This window comes from Vipera berus (genome assembly GCF_964194415.1).
Source record: "Vipera berus genome assembly, chromosome: 2".
In the NCBI taxonomy this organism is placed as follows: Eukaryota; Metazoa; Chordata; class Lepidosauria; order Squamata; family Viperidae; genus Vipera; species Vipera berus.
Window position 1 is genome coordinate 223,670,723 of NC_138203.1, and position 13,078 is coordinate 223,683,800.

Consider the following 13,078-nt stretch of genomic DNA (forward strand, 5'->3'; position numbering starts at 1 on the left):
TAAGTTATGGGAATGAGCAACTGTATAAGTCCACAAGAAGCAAACACTTCTTTCTGACAAGAGGCTAGTTTCAAACAGAGAGTTTAATACTAGAGTCTTACATATGCTGGTCCTGGTTAAACTTGATTCAACTGCAAGGCAATCAAGGAATGCTAATGTTGGTTTTAACTCATGTGGTGCTTATTAAGCCTGATTCAACTGGAAAGTTATTCTGGCATGTACGACCATATTTGAGTAGATTCTAAGATAGACTTGATTACAAGGAAGCATGTTGGTTCGCGTAGCTTTCCAATATTCTCTCTGATGCTGCAGCCATCACCAGTTTGCTGGAGAACCTAAATCAGAGTCCTGGGAGGAGGTCCAAGGCTCCTGGGACTGACAGAACTATGCATAGGAAAGGATGTTGGAAGTTATAACTAAGAACATACTGACACCAGGCTTCCGCGTGCTACACCGGCCACGAGCTCATGGTAGGGGTGGGGGAGTGGCGGTTACTATTAGGGAGACCTTATGTCCGCGGGAGACCACCGTTTCTCAGATAGTCGGGTGTGAGTCTCTCTTTGTGAGATTTGGTTCTGGGGCGCAGTTGGGCTTGCTGCTGGTGTACATTTCGCCTAGTCGCACAGCGGCAGCCCTGCCCGAGCTGCTCGATATCCTCTCGGGTTTGGTGGTTGAGTTTCCCAAACTTATAGTTTTGGGAGACTTCAATCTACCATCCCTGGGAGGTTCATCTGAGCTAGCTCGGGAGTTCATGGCTTCCATGACGGCCATGGACCTGACGCAAGTAATTTCAGAACCAACTCATGAGGGAGGCCACACCCTTGACCTGATTTTTTTATCTAGACGGTGGTTGGATGATCTTGGTGGGGGCTCTCCATTTATTATGCCCGTCATGGACCGATCATCACCTCCTGCGGCTGGTCTTCTGTTTTGCCACCCCCCGCCGTGGGGGCACGGAGCCAATTAGATGGTACCGTCCCAGACGCTTAATGGATCCTGATAGATTCCAAGCGGCGCTGGGGTCCCCACCTGCCTCCATTGCTCACAGCTCGGCGGATGCCTTAGTGGAAGCCTGGGAAAGGGCAGCCACTGAGGCACTTGACCGGGTTGTACCCTTGCGGCCCCTGACCCGGCGCAGATCCCAGCGAGCTCCATGGTTCTCCGCGGAGCTCCGGGAGATGAAGCGTCGGAAACGGGGCCTAGAGAGCTGTTGGAGGTCTAGCCGATCCGAACCCGACCGGTTGCGGTTAAGAACCTATATTAGGTCTTATCTCGCAGCGATGAGGGTGGCGAGGTGTAATTACTTCTCCACCCTCATCGCGTCCGCAGATAATCGCCCGGCCGCCCTGTTTAGGGTGACTCGCTCACTTCTTAATCAGGAGGTGAGGGAGGATCCCTTGCAGGGTCGTGCCGAGGAATTTAGTCAACATCTGTCGGATAAAATCGCTCGGATTCGGACCGGTTTGGACTCCAACTGGGCAGAGTCAGGCAATCAGGACACGGGCGGTCTTGTCAACGTTACCTGGGAAGAGTTTGATTCTGTGACCCCTGATGAAGTGGACAGGATTATGGGGAGGCTGAGCTCCTCCACATGTTTGTTGGACCCGTGCCCTTCCTGGCTGGTTTATGCAGCTAGGGAGAGGACACGAGGCTGGCTCCAGGCGGTTATATCTGCTTCCTTGAGTGAGGGCTATTTCCCCACTGTCTTGAAGGAGGCGGTGGTGAGACCTCTCCTCAAGAAGCCTGCCTTGGACCCAGCTGTATTGAACAACTTTCGTCCAGTCTCCAACCTTCGCTTTCTTGCGAAGGTTGTCGAGAGTGTGGTGGCGCATCAGCTCCCTCTGGTCCTGGATGAAGCGGATTATCTGGACCCCTACCAATCGGGTTTCAGGCCCGGGTACAGCACGGAGACGGCATTGGTCGCTCTGGTGAATGATCTCTGGAGGGCTCGGGACAGGGGATATTCCTCTGTCCTAGTCCTATTAGACCTCTCGGCGGCTTTCGATACCATCGACCATGGTATCTTGCTGCGGCGTCTCAGGGGATTGGGAGTGGGAGGCACAGTTCTTCAGTGGTTCTCCTCCTATCTCCTGGGACGCTCGCAGTCGGTGTTGGCAGGGGGGCAGAGATCGGCCCCTAGGTCTCTCGTTTGTGGAGTTCCTCAGGGGTCGGTTCTCTCGCCTCTCCTGTTCAACATCTACATGAAACCGCTGGGTGAGATCATTCATGGTTTTGGAGTTGGGTATCATCAATATGCCGATGATACCCAACTTTTCTTTTCGACCCCAAACCACCCCAGTGATGCCCTCTCTGTGATGTCCCGTTGCCTGGAGGCGGTTCGGGTCTGGATGGGGAGGAACAGACTTCAACTCAACCCTGACAAGACTGAGTGGCTGTACATTCCGGCATCCCGGGACATTCAAAATGTTCCATCTCTTTCTATGGGGGGTGAGCTCTTACCCCCCGTGGATAGGGCTCGCAACTTGGGAGTCCTCCTAGATTCACGGCTTACCCTGGAAGATCATATAGTGGCCGTGACTAGGGGGGCTTTCGCCCAGGTTCGCCTGGTGCGCCAGTTGCGGCCCTATCTGGACCGGGATGCCCTGTGTACGGTCATTCATGCGCTCGTGACCTCTCGCCTTGACTACTGTAATGCTCTCTACATGGGGCTTCCCTTGAAGACCACTTGGAGGCTCCAACTGGTACAGAATGCGGCCGCGAGAGTTGTCTTGGGAGTTTCCCGGTACTCCCATGTTACACCTTTGCTCCGCGAGCTGCATTGGTTACCAGTTGTCTTCCGGGTGAGGTTCAAGGTCTTGGTTATGATCTTTAAGTCCTTACATGGCATGGGTCCGGGTTACCTCGGGGACCACCTGCTGCCGACGTCAACTCCCCTCCGCCCTGTGCGTTCCCACAGAGAGGGCCTCCTCAGGGTGCCTCCAGTCAGGGAATGCCGACTGGTGGCCCCCAGGGGGAGAGCCTTCTCTGTGGGCGCTCCGGCATTATGGAACCAACTGCCGGTGGAGCTCCGGATGGCATCAGACCTCCGAACCTTCCGTCGCGGCCTGAAGACCCACTTATTTGAATTAGCTGGTCTGGCCTGATGGGGGATTATGGGTTTTAAATTGTTGTTTTAGAATTGTATTATTGTTTTTAACTGGGCATTGGTTTAATCTTTTTTTAACTTTTGTATTGTTATTTATATATGCCCTGTGAACCGCCCTGAGTCCCTAGGGAGAAGGGCGGTATACAAATTAAATAAAACCTAAACCTAAACCTACTGACTGTCTAGCGTTATCTAATCTTGCACATGAAAAATCCAATATGTTTCTAATTAGGTCAATTTCAAATTTCAAGTTACAAATATATCAGTATCAGACTTTAATTTTTTCCCTACATTTCCAGAAGCTACCAAACAAAGGTTAAAATGAAAACTTTTTGTTCTTTTTCTTAGTTCCTGTCCAATAGTATAAGTGAGTGGTGGCAAACCTATGGCACGCGTGCCAGAGGCGGCACTCCTCCCTGTGGGCATGCGTGCCGTCGCCCCAGCCCCACCTCCACCCATGGCCTCCTTCTCACCAGGAGCCCCCCCGGAGCAGTGCAGTCAAGCACATGGCAGCCAGGCAGCCGGGACAAGACTCTGCCCCTGTGCCCTGTCGTATGCAGATGATGCTGCAGGGCGCAGGCAGAGGGCGTGTCCACCATGGCGCTGCTGGGCCGCCTGGGCGATCTGCTGCAGTGGGCTGTGGAGGCAGTGGGTGGCCCTACGGGCAGGGCAGGGCAGGGGCAGGGGTGGAGCAGGGATGGGGCAGTTTGGGGGCACTCGGTGTCTAAAAGGTTTGCCATCACTGGTGTAAGTTTTCTAATGTCCCTGCTGTTTCAATTTTCAGAGCAGCTGCATGTGCAAGAAAGGCTATGAGGGTGATGGTTACATCTGTGATAATATTGACCCTTGTATGATGGACAATGGGGGCTGCCATGAACTGGTAAGACATGGGAATAATCTAGGACAGCCTTCCCTGTTTAATACCTTTCAGATGGGTTGTCCTCTAGCTCCCCTGGCTAACAGCCACAATAGGTGGGGTGACACAAATCATTCAACAGTACAAAGGCACAGAATTGAGGAACCTAGGTTGACGCTGAAAACTGTAATCTCTTCAGAATGGTGGAAAGTTCTTCGAACAGAGTTCATTTAGTAAAGTAAGCATAAACCATCTAAATTAATAATAAAATTTACACAATATTATAAGAAAACCAACTACAAAATAGTACATATTTGACATAGTTGCATGCAAAAATTCTTATATTGGAAGAAACACAAAAGTGTGTGTTTTTTTTTACAGTTTGAAGAATAGAGCTAAAATGAGCAAAAAAGAGACCAAAAGCAACTATGGATGCATTCATTCATAACTGTTCAAATATTCTGCTCTTACAAAGCAATATGAAACAGTTTAGCCTGCACATAGAAAAAGAATGGCTTGCTTTAGCACAGAAACCCAGAAGTTAAAATGTGTGTTTTATTTTAAAGGCCTAGCCCAGGGGTAGGCAACCTTGGCTCTTTTATGACTTGTGGACTTCAACTCCCAGAATTCCTGAGCCAACCATGCTGCCTCAGGAATTCTGGGAGTTGAAGTCCACAAGTCATAAAAGAGCCAAGGTTGCCTACCCCTGGCCTAGCCTATGACTTGGACTGAGGGCCACAACTGGCTTTGGATGCTGTGCAGAGCTTGTGTTTCTCAAAGCAAATTCTTGAAACTAAGGCAAAGAACATTCTTTGATTTTGTTTCATATACAGTTTTGTTTAATTAAAATGTAATTATATAATTATTCTCTAGATGTGTACGGAATAATTGTCATCAGTCCCATTAAAATTTACAATGTAGTAACAATTTTTGAATATTCCCCGGGGCCGTTCCAAAGATTTTGGGGACTACTCACAGGGCTGGGTCTCATACCACTCTGAAGCATAGTGCATTAGACCTTTAGCATACTATCTAGGCGACACTGAGTTCTGCTTATTTTCTTTACTTTGCTTTCCTATTGTTGATAATTGTCTCTTTAAAACTCAACAGGCTGTATGCCAGGTTCTCAATACTGGGGAAAAAACTTGCCATTGCTCTGATGGATATATAGGAGATGGAATTCAATGTTACGGCGATGTGATGAAGGTAAGAAGATGCATTTCTGTTCTCTTTCAGGTGGGAGCAGTAAACTGATTTATTTATTTATTTATTTATTTGTTTGTTTATTTATTTATTTATTTATTTGTATCAGGCAAGGACCATAACTCAGTGGCAGTGGCTCTGTTCTGTCTGCCATCTTCTGATATGGCCAGGAAAGAACTCTTTGATGGATCATCTTTCAGACAATTCAAATATCCTGGGCCAACATAAGCCTCAAGTGGCTTCCCTGTTTGTGCACAGCACAGCATCTCACTTCTCATACTCAGCTTTTTGCTTATCATTCCCATTAACAAAAAAGCACGTATAGACCTACAAGGAACATTTCTCTAAGATAAACCCCCCCCACTATTCTGCCATTAGCTTCCTTATTAAAAGAAAAAGTTCAGCACTTTCTAGATTTCCCATTCTAAACCGGAAACCACAATGACTATCCAGTCCAACTTCTTCTTCATTAGACCAGACTAGAAATAAGACAACTTTTGGAAAGGGCATCTATGGGGCAAGCAAAGAAAGGGAGGAGGTCATCTCCCTCTCTTCTCCCAGTTGGCAAGAATGATTTCTTATGGTGTGTCAATATGATGCTAAAAATGTATCCAATCCATATTTACAGAATAAAATCAGATTAAATGCAAACAGAATAACAGAGTAGCAGAATTGGAAGGGACTTCGAGATCTTCTAGTCCAACTCCCCACTCGAACAGAAAAGCCCTACACCATCTCAGACACATGGTTGTCCAATCTCTTCTTTAAAACTTCCACTGTTGAAGCACCCATAACTTCTGGAGGCAAGGCATTCCACTGATTAATCGTTATAAATGCCATGAAATTTCTCCTTAGTTCTAGATTGGTTCTCTTCTTGATTAGTTTCCATCCATTGCTTCTTGCCCTGCTGTCAGGTGCTTTTCTCCAAAAGTTGACCTCCTCTTCTTTGTGGCAGTCCCTTAAATATTGGAAGACTGCTATCGTATCCCCCCAGCCCTTACTTTTATTGAAGTAGCATTAAACCATTGGGAAAGTGCTAGTTCAAAGCAGAGATACAAGGAAAGTTTGCTGATTTGGATCATAAAGTGGAACCAAACCATCTTTTTCTATAGCTGCTTTGCCATAAGACAATGTCCCCAGTTCCTTTGCCTAAAGTGCCTTCCGTCCAAGAGCTGAATGCTCTTTCCATGTTCAGAGGTAGTTTTTTGCTTGAGCCAAAAGGGAAAAGACAGCTATTGTTTTATATTAAGTTGTCAGTATAAGGCTTTTTTTCTTGGTAAAGACATTCTATAAGTACATTAATTGATTGTGTGCCATTAAATTGGTGTCAGAGATGTTGTCTGTCCTTAACAATGGTAAAAATACAAAACCAGAAATAAAACCAAGTCAGGTAAGAAAACATGAATGAAAGAGTGAGTTGACCAATTTGTCAAATTTCTAGCAGGTTTAAAAAGTCCAGTAATGAGGCAAAATCTATGGATGCCTTTCTGTGGAAAGGCTCTTCAGATTTAATGCTATTGGAGGTGGAGTGTTGTCCAGCTGTTTGGAAGAATGGATGGATGGATGGATCCCCCTCTGTTTGTTTTGTTCTTTTATAAGTTGTGTTTTTAAAGATACTATGTGCCATTCGAGCGATATATTGCTGGCTGGGGAATTCTGAGAACTGAAATCCACAAGGGTTAAAGTTGCCAAAATTGAACATCCTGATATAAAGGGTAAATAAAGCATAAATATTTAAAATAAAGACAATAAATTTATGTGTTTATTAAATCTATATGTCACCCATATCATTAACAAGTAGCCCTGGGTGGCTTATAATACTTGAATACCTGTAGCTTCTGCTGTTATAGTAGGAAAATATCAGAATTCTCTTTTAGATTGATCGCTAGGCAAGTTCCCAAACATCTAACCATCATCTGCCTAAATTACATGTAGTATTAAAGTTGTAATGTGGTCTGCTTAGCTTTCTCTTAACACATTGGCTTAGTTTATAATTAAATCATGGTTAAATTAAACTTGTTTAGCATGCTGTATGAATCCTTTTTTAAAGACCCCTAGAATAATGCTTTACAAATTTGTTGTTTTATCTTTTTGAAGGAGCTAGTAAGGAATTACCACTTTTCAACTTTTTATGAGTGGATTAAGGTAAGGATTTTCTGTTGTTGTGCTATTTTAACATTTCTGAAACAAAACAAAGTTGATTGGGTTTAAGCATATTGTTCCATCAGTAGAAAAAAATCTATTTACATTTTAAAATAAGAATTTATCTTAAAAATGGCCTTTTAAAATTTTTGACACAAAAGGCTCTCTAAGTGGAACTTCATATAAATCTGTTTAAAAAAGAAGCCCACTGCAACCAATTTATAAATAAAGAATTTCATCCTGTGTAATTAGGGCAGTTTCTTACAGAAGCAAAACAAGGATATTTCAATCTGCTGAGTAATTTTAAAACTGTAAATACTTTTGTATTTTTTTGAAAATGTTTCTTGGTGATCAGAAGAAACACATATTTTAGTGAGGCACTTGCTTGAGAAAAATGAACTTGTTCTAGAAGGGTTAAGTGTCTTTTGATGATCATACAGATGAGCCTTTGGACCAGAAAGGATGCTAAAACTGCTTTATTGTCTACATACTATGATTTGTAAACTTAGGTGAAAAATAGTTTTATAATACAAAATACTGGGAGTCTGAGGTACCAGACACCACTGATTTAAGTGATTTCATTGAAGAAGCTGGTGGTGGATCTGCATATTTAATTCTAGGCCTTTTAAACTGAGCACAGAAGAAACTGGTATTAATGCATGTGCATGTTATCTTTTTTTTTTAATCAAAAGAAATCCCACTTCAGCATGCCCAGAGGAGGCAATGTGACTGTTCTGGTGCCTCTGAAAGAAGCTGTCCAAAATTTGAGCAAGGCTGAAAAAGAATTCTGGCTGGAGTCCAACATGCTACCATCTCTTGTCAGGTATTTTTGTCCGTGTTTGTCAAAATCAGAATCGGTATAAATAGGTAAACCTGATTTTTCTCTTGATTAGTGAAATCTACTCAGGTATGATCTTTGCCATAGGCCAGGTGACAGGTTTTGTGTATGAAGGGGTTGCTTCAAAGATTTTACAATGGGCTGTGCAGCACATCTTTTAGTATATTCACCTCGGTTTATAGAATACCAGTTTTTCAGCTTTTAAGAATGAGAGTTCAGTGACAGTTCAGATACATACTTTAGTGTGGTACCTGTGATAATCTAAAGAGGTAGGTAACCTTAGTAGAATTAGACAGTTTTGCAATTTGAAACACTTGTCTTTCCAGGGGAGGCAATGCAAGAAGGTGGACTCTTCCAATATGAGGTAGTTTCTTTTCACATGAACACAAAACTCTTAGGGCAACTCTGCACTTCATCTAGCAAAACATGGTTTCATCTGTTTGTGTTGTACTTATAGCTCATACATGAAATACAGTCTGTGTGCATCTTCTTTCAGATATCCTTATTCATAATTCTGCATAACATTTTTTGACCCAGATGTGCATACTCATATCCATCCCATCTATATCTTTTTTTAAAAAAGAAATGTGGCTACCAACATAGAAACATACTTACCAATGCACAGGAATGCAAACATACATATCAATGCATAAGAATATCCAGTTTAACTTCCTTATCTTTAGAATGTCCTCTAACATTTTCTAATTGGATAGTGAACAATGAGAGCGATTTGAGACATTTTAATTTCTGGCTTTGGACTAGAGAAGATAAGAACATTTATTAGGTTCAGACACACCCAATAATGCATCTATTTCTAGAGTGTATTTTAGAGGAATGTTACCAGACATCTAGCAAAAGGAGGACAAGTCTTTTTTATCCTCACATCCTCCATTTGGCAGGCATAGCTTTAATAGTCAGGGATGGGGAACCAAGGCCCTTTTAGGATTTGCGGACTTCAACTCCCAGAATTCTGGGAGTTAAAGTCCACAAGTCCTAAAAGAGCCTTGGTTCCCCATCCTTGGTCTAAATAGTCTGGCTTTTTGAGTATTTCTTCCTGAGCAGCTCCCTGACCCTAATTAGTTGATTAAAACTTTCATGATGCTTAAAATGGACAAGACGTCAATCAGTTACACGCTGAAGGCTTTTGCCTCCTAACTAGCCTTAGCAAATTTCTGTCATGGAAAAAACTAATCTTTCTGATGATTAAAAAAGTAAGTTCATAGGCATAAGGGCCTAAGTACATGTTGTTGTTTTAATAAAAGAGAATATGTGTAGCTGGGGGTTAAACTATGGAATCCTAGGTGCTTTCTGAACTAGATTATTTGTTTGCAGATGTTTCATTACCCAGCTAGATAACATCTTCAGGCATTGTCCAGTAACAACATGTCTTCAAGCAAACAATCAATCTCAGAAAGCATCAAGGACTCTATTTATTTATCTGCAGTTTTTCACTGTAATTGTTGGTGCTGATGCCAAGAAAGTAAAACTGTGTGTGTGGTGCTTTTCTTCCCATTTGTCCTCCTTTCCAATTGTCCCTGTTTTCCTTTGCCTGTTTCAGTTATCAGATACTTAAAGCAATCTCTTGGGATCAAGGCATTCTATGGATCAATTGTACAGCAAACAACTCAGTTCAAACGAAAACCTTTCTCTGGGCTCTATTGGTTTTTTTCACAACATGGATTACTAAATGTCCACACTGAAGAAAGGTTGTGAGATCAAGTTGATTTGAAGGCAGAAAGAACATTTATTTCTCTTTTAGTGAGAATTTAATTTTTTTAAAATGAAAAATATTCCAAACAATAAATTGTAACAGCACAGATGTTAGCAGGCATTGATACCTTACACTAATATACAAATTCTAAATTTTGGCCTAATCTCACACCAACAAGGCTGCCTTCAAAGGGTGGTTAAAAAAGTCAAGGTTGATCAAAGCTTTGCCTATTTTTTGTGAGTTAAAAAAACAACCTTTAAAACAGTTTTGATTACACTGTCACAGCAAAATGTCTTCAAGGAAAAACAAAGGAAATCCAGTTGCCTTTTGAAAAAACATCTTTGGGACAACCATGAATGATCTGGACGACTGAGAATCTCCATAGACAAGATGGCTGATGAATTGTTTTTTAATAGAGTCTCCTGACACATTTAAAGGAGGCTATGGGGTTGTGTGTTTTTTTGCTAACCATAACTGAATCTAACAAGGTGTTCTCTTGGCTGTTAACCAACCAACTGTAGTTTTATTAATATTTTTATTCTATCATAGGTCTCATATTCTCCAGGGTTCCTTCACAACTCAGCAACTCAAGATGTATGTTGGCCAAAAACTCCCCACTCTCAATCCAGAGGCCAAGTGGGAAATAAAGAGCAACAATGGGGTAAGCTTGTAGGTTAAAAACATTACTTCCGATACCAAAAATAGAGTGATACTTTTGAAATATGCTGATCCCACTTTTAAACTGAAGAAAAGATGCACCAAGGAAAGTAGAACCAAGGTGAACCTACAGGCTCATGTTTCTTATTGGGAAAATGTTGATCATAATGTGTGTACCAAGGCATGTAGCAATTGTCGAGATTAAAATGGAACACTTTTGTTCTCCAGATATGCTGGAATGCATAGCCCATAATTACAGCCACTGCAGTTTGACAAATCCAAAGGATGTCAGATTATAAAATGTCCAGTTCTAAGAAGTGATCCTAAATTAAGGTTTTCCAGTCAGCTCTGTACACCAATTAGAGCAAAAAAAGTGTTTTGATGTAAATGTAATAGGAATGGTTATATTTTCATAGACTAATTTGAAGGACCGTCTTTTCCTGATCACATGTACCTGACCCACCAGAGTGGGGAGGCAGGGAATGCTATGGCTCCCTTCTCCTAAGTAGGTCCATCTAGGGCAGACATGTCAAACTCATGACATCATGTGACGTCGCACGACGTATCGGGCTCAGTTTTGCCATTGCCGGCAATGGGGTGGGCACGGCTTCCATGTTACGCGTCCGGCCCGCGGGCTGGCAGTTTGACACCCCTGACTAAGGGGGACTAAGGAGAAGAGCCTTCTTCATGGTAGTTCTCTCCCTGTGGAACATCATCCCGGAAGAGATACATTAGGCCCCAATTTTGACACACTTTTGCGAGGTCCTGAAGACCTGGTTTTGCCAATGAGCCTGGAGACCCCAGAGTGGGTAGAGCCCATCAAATGGCTTGTTTGATTGTTGTCACTGGGGAGATATCGTTTTATTATTTTTCTATTGATTGTACAATGTTGTAAACTACCCAGAGTCACTGCGAGTGAGTTGGATGGCCATATAAATTTTCTTAAATAAATAAATAAATAATAATAATTCAGAATTAACATCTGCATATGTTTGATTTTCAGGAAATAACTATTCAGAATGCCAGCATTGTATTGGGTGATATTCCCGCTATTAATAGCACTATTTATATCATCAGAAAGGTAGGTTGATTAGAGTGGCCTGGATCTTTGTTTTCCCTGTTATTCGAGAAGGGAAAGGGAAAGACATGCTAAATGCTTAATGCTAAGCATATCTCCTTTATTGGTCTTTTATTAAGCAGAAGCAACAATGTCACCAAGGTATTGAGAAGAGCCTTCTAAAATTCAATTTTTCTCATCTCAATAGCACCCTCTTTATGCTATTGTTTTTAAATTATTGGGTGAAAAAAAGTCAGGTAATTAGCATTCCTCATTTCACTTTTTCTTTTGATCAGGTTCTGTTACCAACATCTGTCAAGATCCCACCTGGTCTGCAGGAGCAACTAAACACTGTGCCCTCTTTCTGGAAGTTCAAAGAACTACTGGAGGTAAAGTCCTCAGCTGAAAGATATTGCCCGATATTTCTTAAAGAGTTCCTTTACAAGGGGCTAGAGGAAGATCATCTTAGTATGTGATATAGTGGAAGACATAAACTAAGTTTATACCTTGTTCGAAGTAATGATTTACACAATGTAATAGCTGGGTGCAGAGGATTCAACCCCAAATCAAACAATTGGAGAAATTGAATTATTGACTATTGCATTTATATGCTGCCCAATTTGCCATCCAAAGCAAGCAAAGGTTTGTTACTGATACAAACATGCAGTGGATTTATTTTAGTCTGAATTCTTAATATTAATTATTCGTTGTTGCTGTTTTCGAGGCATGGAATTGGCAAAATCTTATATTTAAAAACAATCTTAACATGATTTTTTCTTGTAGCTATCAAGTGCAATCCTCATTGACTTGATTAACTTGCTAATTATATTTTTTAAACTTTCAGAGATATCAGTTGGTGAGAGAAATTGAGTCATCGGAAAAATATACAATTTTTGTCCCAGGGAATAATTCAATTGAGAACTATTGCCAAGCATCAAATATTACACAACTGGTAAGAGTTTATTTCTTTAACGAAATAATCCTAATTGCACTCATGTAGAGGTAAGCTCCCCTAACTCAATGAGACTTTTGATTCAACATATACATGATTGCACAGTTCTTTGTTTATTTGTGGGAAACAACATATCAATAAATAAGAATTTGGATTCAATCTTGAGATAACACATTTGGAACTAACTGTTGCTGGCTGCTTCATGTACCACAAAGCCCTACGGGAGGACATTGAATTGATTTTAAAAGTTTCTACCTCATCACATCTGCTGGCTAACAACTGCTGTGTTCCCAAGACAACTCATATAAGAGACTGACAATCAATTCACGGGTTAACTCTGAATTGTCATATGTACAGAAATGCTATAAACGCCAGTTGACTTCCACTGAAAAATGAGATATGGTTTAAACCAGACATGTCAAACACAAGGCCCGGGGGCCGGATCTGGCCCACAAAGTGGTTTCATGTGGCTCACGAAGCCATCCTGGAAACAGTGAGGGAACGGCCCCCACTGCCTTGGCCCTGGCCCAGAGACCCTCCTTCTGCCAGAGACCCT

General features: G+C 42.1%; 1 protein-coding gene across 1 annotated transcript in view; it reads left to right on the top strand.

Annotated features, from left to right (window-relative positions):
* STAB1 (stabilin 1) overlaps positions 1–13,078 on the top strand; it is a gene marked incomplete at its 5' end in the record, with an annotated part of 121,696 nt that overhangs the window by 48,249 nt on the left and 60,369 nt on the right. Inside the window, 8 exons of the mRNA XM_081319052.1 lie at positions 3,891–3,986; positions 5,073–5,168; positions 7,263–7,310; positions 8,000–8,130; positions 10,406–10,517; positions 11,517–11,594; positions 11,867–11,959; positions 12,415–12,522. Coding sequence (XP_081175178.1) covers positions 3,891–3,986; positions 5,073–5,168; positions 7,263–7,310; positions 8,000–8,130; positions 10,406–10,517; positions 11,517–11,594; positions 11,867–11,959; positions 12,415–12,522 — 762 coding nt within the window. The remainder of the gene's footprint in view (positions 1–3,890; positions 3,987–5,072; positions 5,169–7,262; positions 7,311–7,999; positions 8,131–10,405; positions 10,518–11,516; positions 11,595–11,866; positions 11,960–12,414; positions 12,523–13,078) is intronic.